The 18265-nt window shown below is 32.8% G+C and overlaps 3 protein-coding genes across 3 annotated transcripts; 1 reads left to right on the forward strand and 2 right to left on the reverse strand.

Moving 5' to 3' along the window:
* The first annotated feature begins 1927 nt into the window (after nt 1-1927).
* Nucleotides 1928-5530, forward strand: LOC114195935 (WD repeat-containing protein ATCSA-1). Its single transcript, XM_028086381.1, has 9 exons — nt 1928-2209; nt 2295-2555; nt 2758-2917; nt 3231-3409; nt 3589-3799; nt 3966-4120; nt 4196-4285; nt 5037-5108; nt 5218-5530. The coding sequence occupies exons 1-9, from the start codon at nt 2048-2050 to the stop codon at nt 5257-5259; spliced, it is 1332 nt and encodes a 443-aa protein (XP_027942182.1). The 5' UTR covers nt 1928-2047; the 3' UTR covers nt 5260-5530.
* Nucleotides 5531-7348: 1818 nt separating this feature from the next.
* Nucleotides 7349-9151, reverse strand: LOC114163726 (increased DNA methylation 1-like). Its single transcript, XM_028048020.1, has one exon. It carries the CDS (start codon nt 9149-9151, stop codon nt 7349-7351), a length of 1803 nt encoding a protein of 600 aa, XP_027903821.1.
* Nucleotides 9152-12136: 2985 nt separating this feature from the next.
* LOC114163919 (interferon-related developmental regulator 1-like) lies at nt 12137-17073 on the reverse strand. Its single transcript, XM_028048306.1, has 13 exons — nt 16712-17073; nt 16437-16605; nt 16270-16350; nt 15742-15836; nt 15550-15665; nt 15337-15447; nt 15103-15212; nt 13297-13606; nt 13136-13213; nt 13008-13058; nt 12816-12905; nt 12627-12704; nt 12137-12435 (listed from the first exon to the last, which is right to left on the reverse strand). Exons 1-13 carry the CDS (start codon nt 16719-16721, stop codon nt 12385-12387), a joined length of 1350 nt encoding a protein of 449 aa, XP_027904107.1. The 5' UTR covers nt 16722-17073; the 3' UTR covers nt 12137-12384.
* Nucleotides 17074-18265: the final 1192 nt, after the last annotated feature.

Genomic DNA, 18265 nt, shown 5'->3' on the forward strand with positions numbered 1-18265 from the left:
GATTACTTTGTAAGAGGAGAGAAAGAAAAAAAAAATAAAATAGAGGATTTTATTCATAAAAACATAAAAACTTGTACATATAAAAGCAACATGAATTAAATATAAAACATTGTCTTAAAAATTAATCATAAAATAAAACTATTTTCTAACACTCCCATCACCAATAAGGTGATCAATGCTTCCATCGGGTTTAGAAAAGAAATCACCAATATCAAGATGAGTAGTATCCATATGACCATAATCAGAATCACCATCTTCATAAGCAAAGTGTGTTTCTACATTCTTCTTTTTAAGTGATTCTTGGTAGAGTTCAACAAGATGCTTTGGTGTATAACAGGCACGGGTCCAATGACCTTTACTACCACAACGGTAACATATATTTTCAGCCTTTTTGCCATTATTTTCACCCCTTTCTTTTTCCTTTTTCGCATTCTTGTTCCACTTCTGTTGATGAAGTTTCTCTTTGAAAATTTCCTTTATAACCATGTCCACGACCATGATTAATAGCACGACCACGACCACGACCATGGCTACGACCACGGCCAAAATTACGACCACGATTATTATTATGGTCTTGACCTCGTCCATGATTATATGGATCAGATGTTGCTGCATTCACTTCTGGGAATGGAGCAGAACCAGTTGGTCGGGCCTCATGATTTTTCATCAAGAGCTCATTATTTTGTTCAGCCACAAGAAGGCATGAAATCAATTCATAATATTGATTGCTCCATTCACTTCTGGGAATGGAGCAGATTAGGCGGATCTCATGATTTTTCATCAAAAGCTTTATTGCTTTGTCCAGCCAGCCATGCATAGGCATGAAATAAATTCACAATATTTGTGAAGTCTCTTTTCACAATATTTTTGTTATGAGCAAATTAGTTGCTTTATTTCTTTATTTAATGGTATCCCAATATCCATTGCATCTAAATATATTTCAACATTTAAAATCCAATATAAGGAATTCTTCCTTACAATATCAAGGGTCACAAATCCAAATTTTGCAAAGTTTCGCGTGTTTAAAACTAACACATAAAATAATAATATTAATAATAATCATCATCATCAAAATAATAATATTAATAATAATCATCGTCATAATAAAAATATTATGACAGAGAATTTTGCAACGTTTCGCGTGTTTAAAACTAGCACATAAAATATTAATATAATCAAATTTCATGTATGAAATTATTAAAATCAAATAATAATAATAATAATAATATGACAGAGAAAAATAAATCAAACAATTATCATTACACAAAAAAAGAAAATGAGATAAAGTTTGTGAATGAGAAAAAGATTAGAAAGAACCTCGGTTAAGGAATATAGAGCGTTGTTCTTAGGGAGAAAAAAAAAAATATGCCTTCACGCTCAGTTGGATAACCCTCGTGCTGATAACGTGTTATAAAATAAAGGTAATAAGAGAGACAAAGGAGAGGAAGAATAGAGAATGAGAGAGTAGGGAGCAACTTCTGTTTTTATGTGTGTCTCATTACTGATAGGACGAGTCCTATTTATAGGTACAATATGGTAACCCAGAAAGGATATAAAATCAAATAGTAAATACAAAATATTACATCATAAAGAGTAATGAATAATATGATTATCAATCATATGAGTGATTGTATAAATCAATGGACGACCATTAATTCATAACACATAGTATATTTTTCTATATGAAAAAATTAATTAATTAATATTTGGAAGTTACAATTTTTCTTGACATGCATTGAAGACAAGGTTAACTATAATTAAAGCTGCACAGAACGATGATTAGGGGACTGTAGTAGTAAATTGAGGAGTGTAGATAGTAATTCCAAAGCTCAATTAAGCCCAACTATTTGAAAAAAGTGGGCCGAATAGTGGAGTCCAGATTAGTTTGCTGCAATGCAAAGTACACATATTTGTTGGAGGTGACAAAGATTATGGAGGTGAAGATTAGGCAGAAAATAGAAATAGAGTGAGAAGAGAAGAGAAGAGAAGAGAGACAGAGAGAGTGATAATTGTGATCCAGTTGAAATCAATCAAAGATGCTCCGAACATGCATACGCATGTGTGGAAGCAGATCAGAGACAGAGAAGATGGGAAAGTGCGCGCGAAGCATTTCGCCAATCGCATAAAATCCTATCGCATTTCGCAGCTCCAATTGGCGAATCACAAAGACATAGTGTCCCCTCACAAGGGCGCCGTCAACTCCCTTCAGGTACATACTCTCACTCACTCTCCTTCTATCGTCAATTCAAATCTCCACCTTCTTTCCACGCTTTCCAATTTCACCGTCAAATCAGATTGATTCGACAGAGGGAAGGTATCTGCTCTCCGCCGCCTCCGATGCCTCTGTAGCCGTCTACGACGTTCAACGATCCGCCGCTTCCGAAGCCGCCGCCGCCTTCTGCAAACACAGGTGCTTATTTGTCGTCGACAAGCAGCACCAGCAGGCCCACAAATATGCCGTCTCCACAGCCATATGGTATCCCATTGACACCGGTTTGTTCGTCACTGGCTCATACGATCATCACATTAATGTTTGGGATACCAATACCACCCAGGTCACTATCATACTTTTCGCTTTTAATCAATTTAATTGCAATGCACTTATTTAAACTTCAAATTGGGTGCCGCCACTACTCATACTACTACTACACGTAATTTTGTGATACTCACATTAAAAGTTGATATTTAATCGGCTCACAATGTATGTATGGAAATTAAACTCTTAATTTAAATTGGTTTGTTCGTTGAATTGTGCAGGTGGTGGTGAACTTCAAAATGCCAGGAAAGGTGCATAGGACTGCAATGTCTAATTTGTCAACGTCTCACATGCTTATCGCTGCTGGCACTGAGGATGTCCAAGTTCGCCTTTGTGATATTGCTTCCGGGGCTTTCGCTCATACTTTGTCCGGTCACCGAGGTATGTCAATACTTTATTATTCCTACTGCTTAGTTTAGTTATTTACGCATGGCTTGTTGGCTTTCCGGTTAGAAATTATTACACTCGTAGTTTCAGTTAGTTTAATGGATTATTTGGTTATCACTTGTGTATACTGACATGTTTGTACGGTATGGATCTGTTGCGTGCTTCTTACGGGAAGTATTAACATGTGCTGTCGGCCAAATGATTTCTCAATTGAGATCTAATGTCGTGTAAAATACCAGAAAGTGAAATAGATTTCTGAGTGCTTATTAAAAGAAGGTTCTGTGTCAAATGTTTTCTGTGATGACAGATGGTGTAATGACTGTTGAATGGTCTAATTCAAGTGAATGGGTATTAATTACCGGGGGATGTGATGGTGCAATACGATTTTGGGACATCAGGCGTGCTGGCTGTTTCCAAGTTTTAGATCAGTCTCAGACTCAGCTTGGAAGACGCCCACCTATACTCAAACGATCTATGCTAACGAAGGTTTTACCTTTTTTTTTTCTGTTTTCTTCTAAGTTTAGCATTTCCTTGTCTTCAGATAGTGAATCAAAATAGTGGTTTTTGAAGTTCATGAATGTTTTAATATTGTAGCAAAACGTCATCTAGTGTTGTTATTGAGTATTTATGGTTTTTTTATAATCCCAAAGCCTTATCACTCACAGGATTCAAGTGCAAAATTGCGTGGTGCCCAAAAGAAACATGCTAATGGAAGTGGTAGCAGACAACAACCAATTGGGAGAGTTCCATCCAAGGGACCAATGAAGCAGAGGTTACATCCAGGAATGCTGTCTACTCAGGATCGGGCGACTGCTCATTATGGTGCTGTAACAGGGTTAAAGGCAACAGAGGATGGCATGTATCTACTAAGTGCAGGTTGTTCACTAGTTATTTGATAGTAGATTTATAGGAATTATCCATGCAATAATAATTTGATATGGGCTTCCATATTAAACTTGTTTCTCACAATTTGTAAAAATTCTGTTCGTATGTAAAATCTTTCTCTTCTTTCTCACCGTATTGATGTGCTGCTGCATGACAGGATCTGATTCAAGATTAAGGTTGTGGGATGTTCAATCTGGCTGCAACACACTTGTAAACTTTGAAACAGTCCGTCTGCAAATAAATAAACCTCTTCAATTAGCCACCACTCAAGATTCAGCCCTTGTGTTTGTTCCATGCATGAGATCTGTGAAAGTACGTCTCACCTGTGTATTATTTTAGATGTACAAATGCAATGAGGAAGACTGATCTTTGTTTCGAATTATTCAGGCATTTGACATGTGGTCTGGGAACACCTACACAGTATTACGTGGCCACTATGAATGTGTGAACTCTTGCTGGTTTAATCAACAAGATCAGGTATGTTCATGTTCAAGGGGTGGCGGTCCGTTTTCTTTCCCTATTCTTTTTTTATCAGTGGTTCATCAACTTCTGGTGTTTATGCTAGTTGGGCCAACATGTACAGTTTCAAATTAAATTCTTTTTCTGTGGTAATAAACAAATGAAGGGAATGCAAAGCTGAATTCATTGAAATTTATTATTAGTTCATTATTCATAGCCTGTCCGTGCACGCATAGACATACTTATAATAAATCATCAATGCATACGAATTATGGTTCGTTTACTCGTTTTTCCCTCTTTCTGTTTCATTTTATCTTCTAATTTCACTCTTATATGGAAAAGGCCGAAAAGGGAAAGTGATGTATGTACAGAATAGGTGTAAATCGTATATACATGTACTGTAATATTCAGTCCTTTTCCCTCTTTGATAAAAGTAGTTTTTTGAAAGAAGAGTTAATTAAAATGTGATAAATCTTTGTTCGTGCTTGTAGATGAAATAAAGATAAAGGTGAGGGATGAAAAGGAAAACATTTACATGACATAAATGAACTAGAAGACAACTGGTTATACCTTGTACATACTGAAGTCAGTTTCTGTTGGAAAAAATTGCATGAATCCCAAGAGGAAAATATTTATTAATTTCTTATAATTTTAATTAATTGTAGCAGGAAAACAATGAACCCATGAAACAACAAAACTCTCATATTGATTAGTACATCCAAAATAACCCAAATTCCCATGTGCTATTTAATGATTTTCCTTGTCACAGGAACTGTACACTGGTGGAAATGATAGACAAATTCTTGTCTGGTCACCTGCAAGATCAATCGATGATGAAATGGTACACATTTTGAATCAATGTTGTTGATGTTGTGATTATCATGCATATATGCTAAGTGAGAGAGGCTTCCGTTTTGTCATTGTCTGACCTCATTTGAAATAATCTGCAGGGTGAAGGACCTGCTGAGGATCAGGATAACTGGAGTAGTTGAGGATTGGCTCCGTTTGTGTAACTACTTTTTCTTGTTCATCTTCTGCCCCTTCTGATAGATGCTTGTTGGAGTTGTAGAGTAGGCTTGTTCTGGTTTTGGAGCATATGTCAAACGTTTTGAAGCACCAAACTGTATACTAGTAGCCATTATTTGTGTAGAATATAACTTTTTTGTGTTGTGTAAATTGAATTGTCTCCTTGTTGTAAGTTGCAGCATAAACACATTTCTCATAACGTTTTTGCTAATAAAAAGTTGTGTACATATGTGCGGACTCAAATCTTTATATTGTTGCAGCTAATAGTATCTTACTAGAAGGAAAAAAAAGGTTTCATCAATTAAGCCGTTCAAAAAGTGTATGTCAATAAGCATATGGTTTTTTAATATATATCTGTCTGATAGTTTTATGATATGTGATGGTTCTTTATTAAGACGCCTCTTGGAATATTTGCGCTCTGAGAATCTGGGTTGTAAAACTGTTAGTGTAAGAATTATGATTTGATTCAAATGAGCATGGCTAAAGGGAGAAAAGAGGAGGCCGCGTCAACTAGTGAATGAGTGAGTATTATCTGTTGCTTTTCGCATGACACTAATTCAAATACATGAATGAATTTATTGTTAGGAAACTCCCCTTTCTTAATATATACATCGGATATTTCATTTTACACATTGATGTTAGGTAACCATAGATTTTCCACATTGATGTGGCTGTGATGGGTAAATGATTATATTTTTCCATTTTTATAAATTCTAGGAATTCTAATTGATCAATCTATAAGTTAATTAAGGATCTCAGTATATCAAATTATGATATGATTTTGAGTAGGGACGAACAAATATTATTTTTAACAAGCACTGATACACACCGTTGTCAGTTTTTTGTAACTCTTTCTTCTTAATGTATCGTATTTCATTAAAATGTATGACTTATTTTATTCTTTCTCTAGGTGTTGATTGACATTTTAGGTGGCCATCCAACATTTTCCAATAATTTTGGAAAGGTGCCAAAAGAAGAATTAATGCGATTCTAGTTAACAAAGCAATAATTTCACCTAAATGATCATTTGGTGTAAAGATTTCACAGCAATATCAATTACAATAGATCTAAGTAAATGTCTAAATCTCAAAATTATTGATAATTTCGCCTGATAAGCCTCTTGTTATTTCATTTTAAGGATGTCAGAGTATGTGACCTAGATTACAGATTATGTATAAGCTTCCCAAGAGTTAAAATAGAGAGTGGAGGTGTAAATTGAAGACAGATATTAACAGCAAATGCACTATGTTCTAGTAGTGTCATGTCTATATTTTGAAGTTACTAATGAGGAATATGCAATATTAGATGATATATAAGAGTCTATAATTATATTACATGATGACATATGTCACAGTCAAAGGTCTTAAGAATAAAAAAAATATTTATCAATCGTATCATATTTAAATTAATTTTCTATGTTGTAAAAAGTGAAAACATTTTGTATAAAGTTGTTTAGAAAGTAATATAAACTATTTTAGCATTGTCAGGGTGAAGGATATAAGATTATATAACATAAATTAAATTTGAGGTTATCTCCTGTTAAAACACTTGCAAGCTGATAATTGAATTTAATAAATTAAGTACAAATATTTTCTATATAATAATTTTTCTTGAATAAAATGACAGACAATGTTTATATATTTTTATCTCTCCATGAAATGTAGAATTGAAAATGAAGAATTTCTCTATTATCACAATTCATCCTTATTTATTAGATTTCACTAAATTTCAATTTTTGAAAGAATTGTTTTATTCACACAAATTTTCAAAAGAGTCATCTCACTTTATATTGAGTTTCAACACTTGATCATCCGTATTTTGTTTCTTGTTTTACTAAAAAATAATATTCTTCTCATGAAAACACAATATTGTATAATGAAAACACTGTGACGACCTTTTTCGCATGTATTTCAACAATACTGTATATCATAAAATAATCAAACAAAACGATCATTTGAAGTTCAGCAAATTGTCCTATAATAATTTGCAAAACCAGTACACAGCTCCATTAACGTATAGAGAAAATTCACATAACTAATACACGAAAGGTTTAGGTCATACATAAGTTTCTTGCAACAAAGGTTTGTGGCACATGATGGTACCCTCGAAGTTGAGAAAAACATAATCAAGTAGCTTAGACTTATCTGAAGGTTTCATCTTTACAAAATCAAATGATTTTGTCCAAGTGTTTATCGCACTGCACGACGAAGGCAGAACCAACCTCTCCACTCCCAAGTAACTTAACTGTTTTTCAATCTCATTCATCAACATGCTACACATTCCTTGTCTTCTACACTGCATCCTAGTAGCCACAAACGGAATTTCCGCAACATTCTTCCCCAAAATCCTCACAGTAGCAGCAGAAACCACTTCTTTATCCTTCTCCAGAACCACAGTGTAAAATCCACTAAAGTTCAACCGACCCAGTTCTGACCCTCTGCTGAAAACAACGTCTGCTATCAAATCTCTACCAGAAAAAGCGTCAATAATCGGATCAAAACTCCCACGCAATACATCAAGAGCTACACTCAGCTTCCTTTCGTTTTCACTCAAACCTTCAACTCCTTCCAAATTAAGATAATCTTCTCCACTGCTATCCCTTTTCACTGCCTTCAACAGCGTCCAAGTAACATTATCTGCATCAACATTAATGTTTTTTCCCAGAAGCTCCTGCAGACCGAAAAATATCTTCTCGCAGTCTCTACTGCAAAACCAATTCCTGTTACCAACATCATCTTCTTCCTTTTCCAACATGGTATGTGATGATGCTGGAGCTTTTAAGCATCCAAAATGGTATTTTCTCTCACACTGAGGACAAACTAGAATGCTGTTAACACCCACATTATGAGCATGGTCATCTCTGCATCTGGGTCGCCTGCATATTTTGCAACAGCAAAGTGGGCAGAACCAATCACCGTCTGGGACAACGGTTAAACCTAAACACTTGAGGTGGAACGAAGAGGGGCATCCATCACACAGCACAAGTTCACCACCGTAACGACAAACAGCACACGTGCTGTCATTTGGATAACCACAGTCATCGATTTCCTCTTCTTTCACAAACCCATTTCGCTGAGAACTCAAGGCCTCGTTTTTACAATCTAACAATGACCTTCCATCTTCCAAGAAAATGCTAGCATTTGGTCTGTGTTTTTGACACCTGGCATGAGCCTCAAAGCGAGTGGGAGAAAAAAACTTGCCACAACAATCACAAGCTATGCCATTGTACGATAGCTTCCCTTTCTTGACCACGCCATTTGAACCACGACAGGATACCACGGAATCTAAACCCACAGCACTGTTTTCTATCAACCATGGGATAAGGGTTCGACGATGGGGTTGTGAAGACCTAGAAGATGGTGTCTCACCCTTGATTGACCGCGCAGGCTTACCTCTTCTGCCATTCATAGAACTAGAGCCTTCTCCCAACTCATCACCGTGATCATCCTTTTGTCTTCTCTTGCACAGCCTAGTTTTCTTTTCGGATTCTCTTTTCTCCTTTTTTGGTTCAGAAGTAGGATATTCGACATGAACAACGTTGTTTTCTTGAAAATCTTGAGGGTTTTCAATGCAGCCTCCCTCTTCTATGCAAGCTTTACATGCCCTTGCGAGAGAAATGTGATTCTTGCCGGTGATGGGTGATGTGTAACGCAGTTCCCACTTATCTTTCTTGTCGATGTACCAAAATGTCCAACCCAGATAACGAAGATGTTTCTTGGCTTGTAACGATAGGTCCCTGCGTAATGAACATTCTCTCCTGTTACTTGGTAGTGATGCGAGATAGTACCATTGCGTCACCGCTTGAGGACAATATTCAGGTTCAATGTTGATCGGTGGAGGCTCAGGAGTAGGAGCCATAGATAACCACCATGGAAGACAAGGAAGCTTTCTGTATCGTCTTTGTATTCATGAAATTTAAAAAACCTTACTTTGTTTTGTTTGGTGGTTCAGATACCAATGGACTGATGTTTTGTTTTCTTTCCAAATATTAGGAGGGTTTCGTTTCACACATATTTCATTAAATCTTTACATTCTAAATTTTAAGATTAGTTCATATTTCACAGATAGAATATTAGATTTAATTTTAATATAACATTAATTTTCCTTGATTAGGCTGTACAGAATATTTCTTTCTCATCTTTATGGCTATTAATCAGGATGATTTAATTACTAATTAAGATTGTTATTTCCAACACTTCATTAGATTTAAAACAAAAAAATAAATTATGGAAATAGTAGCATTTTAGAAAAGAATATAAAAAATTAACTGACATCAAGTTATACAAATTAGGGTAATTTTTCTGATGTAATGTTTTGTCTAATACACGTTATTGTTATTCAATCGAAATATTAATAAATCTAAAAATTGTTATTCAATTTGAAACTGGACTAATTTTATATCATTATATTTTTATTGTAAATGAAAACATTTTCTTTTAAAAATAATTTCATTAGGCATCACGTAATTTTCTCTATATTTAGAAAAGAAAGATAAAAAAAATGTCCAAGTCATCTAAAACCTCTATATATAGTTGTTACTGCATGTTTAAAATGTTGACATTTTTGTTAATTTGTTACATGTGTTTGTTGACTTTTAAATCATTCTTTAATTCATCTATAAAAATTTTTAGAAAATGAAAACTATAATTAAAACTAGCGAAGACATAGAAGACATAATCATGCAACATTGTGAGTATGTATTTTAAAATAATTTTATAATAATTTAAATCATTTATAAACAGTATAACTAAAAGTAATAATAAAAGAAGTTCTTAAAAATATTTTTAAAAATATTTTCTATATTTATTCGATTGAAAAAGGTGTTGAAAAATAAAAATGGACTAAATTGATCATGTTTATCATTATTTCATAATAATGTAGTTCTTTAATAATTACCTAATATATGTTGAAGTAGTATCCAAATTAGGATCCAAAACTTTTGGAGATTATAAGATTAAGTCAGTAATTCTGACATAAGTTTATATTTTGAAATGTTGTATACAGAGAATATCAAATGAAACCGGTGTGATTTACACCAATTCATAACTCAATCGAATTTGTTATCAACATCATAGTCTAGTTATAAATATATTTTGTTTGACTGCAAGTGTAAAATTTTATGAATAAATTAACAATAGTAAAAGATGATGGAATAATTTATAGTTAAGTATATTCAGAAAAATATATTTATTATATTCATTTATATATATATATATATATATATGAATAAATCATGAATTGAATTTAGATTCATGTAAAAATATATACAGGCAGAACGTTCCTTAAAATACCCGATTTTGTTGAGTCCTTAAAATACCCGATTTTGTTGAGTGATTAAAATACCTGATTTTGTTAAGTGGTTAAGATCATGTGTCGTGTTTTGTTTTCTCTAAAAAAAATTTATCAAAATGATTTTCCAGATCTCTGATCAGGTCTTTAAATTTCAAGATGCAGTACATATTCTTATGAATATGTTTAATTTAAAAAATTTAATATTAATTTGACTTTACTACTAACCATAGTGTATGTAATATTTTTCTCCATTTGTATAGCTATTAATTATGAAAATTTTATTAATCAAGATTGTTTTTTAGGATAATTCATATAATTTGAAACATGAATAAAAAAATAGAGGAGGCTGCTAAAATTCTCAAAATTAGTTAGGCTGTAAATCGGATGAAATAATCAACAACATTTATATATAAAATTTAAAAATAATAAAAAATTTTAAAACATTTAATCAACAAAATAATCTATTAAAAATTGTATTATTTTAAATACTTTTTAAACATTAAAATCAAATACTAACTTAATTAGAAATATATATATATATATATATATATATATTATTTACACATCTTAGAGAGTAGATGTGATGGTTAAATACTCTAAACCTCGAGTTAAGGCGTTTATAACCAAAATCTTTCTTCTGCGCATTTAGAAACATTTAAATTTAGTAATTCTCCAAATATCAAACTTACACAAACAATATACTCTCTTTACAAAACACCCACACAAAAAAATAAAAGAAGTAAAATCCTTAATAGAAAATGAAAATTTTCTATCATCGATGAAAGTTTATCAATAATTTAATACATTTGATTGATAAAAAAGCGTTTTATATAATTAAATTAATTAATTTAATATAATATATTCATATTAATACAATATAAAAATATATTAATAATATAATTATTAAGAATTTATAAATATTTGTAGCTTATCCTGTTATATAATTTTTTTATAATGGTAAGTATTAATAAATATAATTTTGGTAAAATCTATCCTGAAATCCGTATGAACGCTGAATTTTTGTAGATACAAACATAACACTAATATATGTTGCTTACATATTTAATGATTTTAAATATCATTAATATATTTTGGTAACATATTTGGTTACATATATATGTCTTTTTTTCTTTTTGCTGTAATTGAAAAAATTTAGTTAAACATTAAGCTATTTGTTAAAAAAAGAAACTAAAAAGTTATATATATTTTTAAATTTATTTACAGAAAGTGTTATTTAAATTTCATTGAAATATTTAATAATCAAGTAACAAAAAATTCATGAAAAATGTTATCCTCTAAAAATTACTTTGTCTCCCAAAAAGTAACTTAAAAGGAATATTAAATTGAAATATTTAATTTATAGTATATGATATCGATTTATATCTGATTATGGCCTAATCAAATCAAATTAGATCGATATATAAGTTTTCTATCACTGTAAATACTTACAAAAATATTTTATTACTTTTATTATTATGACCACTACTACACACTGAATACAATAAAAAGAAAAGATTTAATATATAGAAGGCAATTAAATCATATATAATATTTTTCAAATTAATTTAATTTCTTTCCACTTGTACAGATCCTTAAAACAAATAGGCATTTGAAATCCGTTATTAGTATCTATTTGTTGTTCATATTACAACATCATAAATCTCAAGTCAACGGATGTAATCGACAGGGAGTACAGGATTAGACAGAGTGTACTGATAGAATGTAAGAAATATTGTTTTACATCAAATGAAGGATCAAATCTCTAAATCACACATAATTATCGTTGTTTCCACTCAAATTCATGCATCCTCCTCACCCATACCGACAGCGTAGTGGCCGAAGTTTCTTCCCTGTAAATTTAACAAAAGAAATCAAAGGAAAAAAATAAGTATCGATATACAATCCACACGGCACATTCTACCCAAAGAACTTTGCAGAAGAAAGTTATATTTCAAATTACGTTTAGGTGCCATATTATCATTTTAAATACTTCCACAGGAAGATAAAAGTGAACGTTCTCAAATACGGTAAGAATGCCAACCTCAGATAATATCCGCTGCTTATTAAGTAATTGCGTCCTAGCCTTGTTCAAAACCGAATTTGGAGATTTAAACATTCTCTGCGATTAAAGGGAATGGGGCAAGTTAGCGCATGAAAACAAGTGCGGTGGGGAGTGGGGGAACATACACGAAAAATCAAGATAGCTAAGCACAATCACGGACAAACTTACCTTTTCACCACCAGACATTTTGTGTTCGTTGTTATTAAGATACTTTCTCTTCGGCGAAAAACCAAATACATCATGTAGGAACTCATTTTCCTGTTTGCCAAGGGAGAAGAGCGGAAAAAAGGTGTAAACATGAGAGCTCCAGATTATACAATAATCAAAGGCTTGCCAAAGAAAAAGGTTGCGAAAGTCTACCTGCATATGCTTAACGAATCCTCCTCCAAGAAAATGCTTGATAAAATTCAACTGCAAGAATTTGAATGTCAAAATGCTAAAAGAAAAGAGATTTCAAGAAGTATGGAAAGACAGGACACAAGAAATACCTGTATCATTTCAGACCATGATGATGTCTGCAGGGAATCACCCCCAATCTTCATTGAAATATCCGGGGAGTAACCATACTAGGATGAAAAGGTAAGATCAGTACAGAATCCTCACCTTATCTATTGTTGTCAAATAATAACCATAGTAGTAACTAACATACCTCAAAAAAATCCAAGATATCTCGGAACAAGTTCCTTTGACTATTAAGATCTTTCTTTGCAGAACCTTTTCCACCCGCCTCCATGGAAAGTGTTTTGCATTGATTCAACACCTTTCCTTTCAGTCCCTGTAAAAATATGTAGCTTTCGAGTGGTTTACTCCCTTCTTGCGCTGCATCACTTGCATTGTCTGACTGGGCAGAAAATTTATCTATAACTCCAATTTCAAAAATCAGAGCAAGTGCTTCACCAGCAGCAATTCGTACAGATCTGTCTTCCTTGTCTAGAAGACCAGATAAATAAGATATTGAACTGCATGAACAACAAAACAATAGGTTGGATCCCAGGCAATGGTTACATAGAATGCAATTCTCAATGAATATTTTTTGTAACAACAAATAAAACAGATGAAAGTTAAATCTAAAATATGAAATAGACTTCTTCATAAGTTAACATTAGTTTATGCATAAACTAATTTATAGAGACCTCTCATATAGTTTCTCCAAATTTTTCCAACTTATACACAAACTAATTTAACTTATGGAGCAGTTAATTTCATTTTTTTCTTCACATGTCTCTCTCCCATAGATCCTTCTACAGAAGTTCGTTCAAACAAACTCATAATACTATCTTTCTGGGACTCCAATTCTACCCACATCATAACTACCTTACTGAAAATAAGAAAAGGAAATACCTAAAAACAATTCATGAAAAAAGAGAGGTAGAATAAAAGATACCCAGGGTTTGAAAATTTATATATCACATTTTTAAGTTGTTACATACTGTCAAAATAAACAACTGCTTTATCTCAGTTTAAAGGGTGGCTATAAAATATTTAAACTCAACCCATATCCTCATTGTTTTTAATGAAATATATTACGTTTGTGCAGTCCGTGTTTTGCCTTTCAATCGTGCAAAAATTGGGTCCAGGCTTTTCATCTTATATGGGCTCTTTTTCTTAATGACAAGCAACAAAAGCGAAAACAAGTTGGGGGTCTAGGAAACAGTTAAGATCTGGTTAAAAATAGAGGCACTGGAGACAGTGGAGCAGTTCAGGGTAGAGACTGATGCAGAAAAAATGGTGGCAACAGCAAAATGGTTAGTCGTCCTATCTCTTGATTCTAGAAATGACCTCTGAACACTAAAGTTGGCTCTTTTTGGGAGGGGACTAATTACAAAAATTCCAATTTCTAGAACAATATTTTGCTTACAAAACGAACCAAAAAACTGTTGTGTCTCACTTTCTCTCACAACCCAACACCTTCATTTCTGAGTATAATGTCTCTCAACACCTCATTTATTTCTCAACTCCGTACTCTAGCAATTGATTTCTCTTCTTCAGTGACTGCTTTCTCTTTTCTGGTAACAACTTTCTAACTTCCTCTACCTATTTTTTCTCTTTTTCAGGTGACAGACAGGTTCCTCTAGCCACTGGTTTGTAGTTTCTCAGGAAACTGGCTTCTGTTAACTATTCTGTCCAGCAACATGTAGGAAGCTTACATTCGGCTCTTGGTGGTACTTGTATGTTTATTGAGACGTCTATGAATTTTTTTAGTTAATTATGAATTAGTGACATTAATTTAAGTTTTTTTTTTGTCATTCTGGAGAATTTATGTGTATATATACACTACGTAAACTACAAAAAAAAAAAAAAATAGAATACTCAGGGATATTAACACACTGGGTTAAATTGATTCCACATCATATATGCATTTAAATGATTTTGACAACGGAAGTATTAGCATGTTACCTATCTATAAATAGTGTAGAATTAAATAAAAATGGACGGAAAAGGACAACATTCTTACTTTTGCCAATTTTTTGAATTTAACTTCAAATTGCTCACTGTGGAGAGAAGAAAAGACCACGCAGACACCACATTAGCTATTAATGAAGCAGAAGGTTTGACAGCAACTACCTAAACACGGTAAAAAAATTGTCATTTTAGTTCATTTAACACAACTACTATTAGAAAATGAGTCAATCTTAAAACGGGTGATTAGTGAATAAAACAAAATAGTATGTTTGAAACAGATACCTACATTGGAACCTGATTTGGGATTAATAATCCGCCACATTATGTCCATTGATCGTTCTGTTTCTTCTTGATCATTACCTCCAATAAATGTAATTATAGCCAAACACTCCAGCAACTATAAACATCATTAAGCAAATAACATTCAGCATCATAGATAGAGAATCACAAGGAGAAGTCTGAATACAAGAATTTGAAATATTTCCAAATTCCTACTTACTGATGGTATCTTCGAAACATCTATCTTAGATGTGAGAGATTCATCCAAAGGACGAATGGATTCTTCAAATATTTCACGGGCATTATCACCACATCCAACAGTCAAGGCCAGACAACCTTAAAAATAAATAACATTAAATATTCAATTAAATGAAGTCAATACTAAGCATGCTTAAGTTACTCAAATTCTTACCAATCGCGTGAGATGCCAAAGCTATCTCTTTAGCAGATGTTTTTTTAGACCCCTTTTTAATTGAAGAAAGGCATTGATGTAACAACGTAGCAAACCTGAATAGAGAAAGCACCTCGAGGTTATGACAATAATCACTTTATAGTGAAAATGAATATCCATGTGCTTATGTACAGATTGCAAAGTTAATTTATAAATAGAACTACCAACAAAACCTTAAAACAAAGGATCACCACTGGAACACATATATCTCATATTTTCAAAATATATGATCTTGCTTGTTAAAGCACATTTATATAACTTATCTTTGTGTTTCTTTTGCAATAAAAACAAGAATTAAATTGTCATGTTTTTTTAACACTGTCAACCAATTAAAATCATCTATAAATGACTTATACGGGAGTTAGTACAATATGATTCAACAAACTTACTGCGAAGTTATGATTGGATGAAGTGTAAGTGCACTTGAATTAAATTCTAAAAACAATAACACAACAGCACACATTAAAATAAATAACCAACAAGACATACTTCTTCTCCACAAACTGATGCTGCATGTTGCTATTGAAAGCATCAATTATCGATGAAAAAGCTTTCTCCCTCGTGGAACCCCTTAATAAATCAACAAAAAACATGTTAAAAATTTCTCCAGCTCCATCTACAATGTCAATTTATTTCGACATCGTTAAGCAAAGTACCTTTTCTCATCAAGTGCATCGAGAGCTTGGTCGAGCAAGGAATCTTGAACAAACTGCACATCTTCCGCTCCGGACACCGACATGAGATCAGAGCGAGCAGTTGACGACGAGGTCACGCTACTATCGTCATCACTATCAAACATCGTAGCACTTTTACGTTGAGAATTACCTACAAAGAGCACAAAAACAAATAATTAGTTAATTAATTAAAAAAATAGAAAATCCAATCGAGTCAGATCGATAACCACAGAAACCCTAGGAATTTAGGAGCTTACGCTTTCCCATGACAACGGTTTCTTTGGTTCGTTAGTTGGGCTACTAAGGTATGTGTGTTACAAAAAGGAATCGGAATTTGAGAAAGAAAGAGATGAACAAGTATTGAGTATGCGTAGGGCGGAAACAGAATCGAAAGGTATCGGAATTAGGAAAGAAAAGAACAACAGCGACGTCACTGGTTTTGCATCGGATGATGAACAAGCCATTAAAATTCTACGACAATCAATTGGAATTCGAGAGCTTCTCTCTGAGAGAGGAATTGTTTCCGAATACGATTGGGATTTCGTGTTTTATCTAAATAGGTCGATGGAACCCTAAAAAAATAAAACACGGCTTCTTTTCTTTGAACATAAATGAAACAAGGTTTTGATTATTACGAAATACTAATTCTTATTTATTATTAGTTATTAATTAAATGTCACGAGATAATGGAATTATTCTATCCAGTTGGTGGTGTGAAATGTGAATATTCGGTAGGTGTACGGTTGCGTGGCGCATCCTGAACCGTCAATGTTCAGGTTTTGCCCTTTGGGAGGTGGACACGTGGCTCTGATCTATTGTGTGGCGTGTAACACGTGACGTAACAAGATTGTCTACCTTGATTGCCTTGCCGTTTCGTCCCTGATTTGATTTTGATGACACGCTGCGGCACATGCTTTCCCAGTTTCCACCAACTTTCTAGGAACTACGCTTATCTATGGAAACACCATTAGAAGGTTTTAAGAACGTTGTGGAATGTGCTACAACAAAATTAAAAAGAAAAAACAAACTACTCTTATTTAGTGGGGAAAAAGTTGGTCATGTTTTTTTTTTTTTCCTTCGTCCAAATTACTCTTACCAATATTAGTCATAGTGAAATATTTGTACATTATTACAATTCTTAAATAATTTAATTAATTTTGTCTGAGTTATTTTTAATTTACACATAATTATGGATTTGTTTACCAGGCTTTTGCATTAAATTGTATCATAAATTTATAAAGCATACTCGGTGCATTATATGTCAATAAACCACTTGACACATGCTTTTTTCAGCACCAGTTTAAATATATTCTTTGTTTGAAAACATTTAAGACAATACTATTTATTATTATATTATTATGTTGGCAAGGAATATTCTGAAAAGTTGTGAATCTTTGATAGTTTCCTACGAGTCAAGCTCCAATAAGAAATCCTGAGATTTTAGTGAGTTTAAAAGAAAACGTGTAAAATTAATTAAATTAATTAAGGTTGATTCTTTCCTCGGGCTTGTATAGGTTACTTGTACGATTGTCTACCTAAGGTTGGACGTGATGATATACAAGAGAAATCATTATAAATAAATAAATTTATTTAGTGTTTTCAAAACATATAAATATTTACCATTAATAAAAAAATCACAAGTAGATTTTTTTTTTTTAATTTACAAGTAATTCTTAATTATGCATCTATTAACACTTGTTTTGGGTCAGATTTGTTCTTTTTTTTGGGAACGTGGTTACTTTAATCTTTGCAGGAACATAACACAATGCTTTCAAAGAATGGGCCTCCTTCATAAATGGCCGCCCTATTAT

The sequence above is a fragment of the Vigna unguiculata genome, chromosome 9 (assembly GCF_004118075.2).
Source record: "Vigna unguiculata cultivar IT97K-499-35 chromosome 9, ASM411807v1, whole genome shotgun sequence".
NCBI classification, from domain to species: domain Eukaryota; kingdom Viridiplantae; phylum Streptophyta; class Magnoliopsida; order Fabales; family Fabaceae; genus Vigna; species Vigna unguiculata.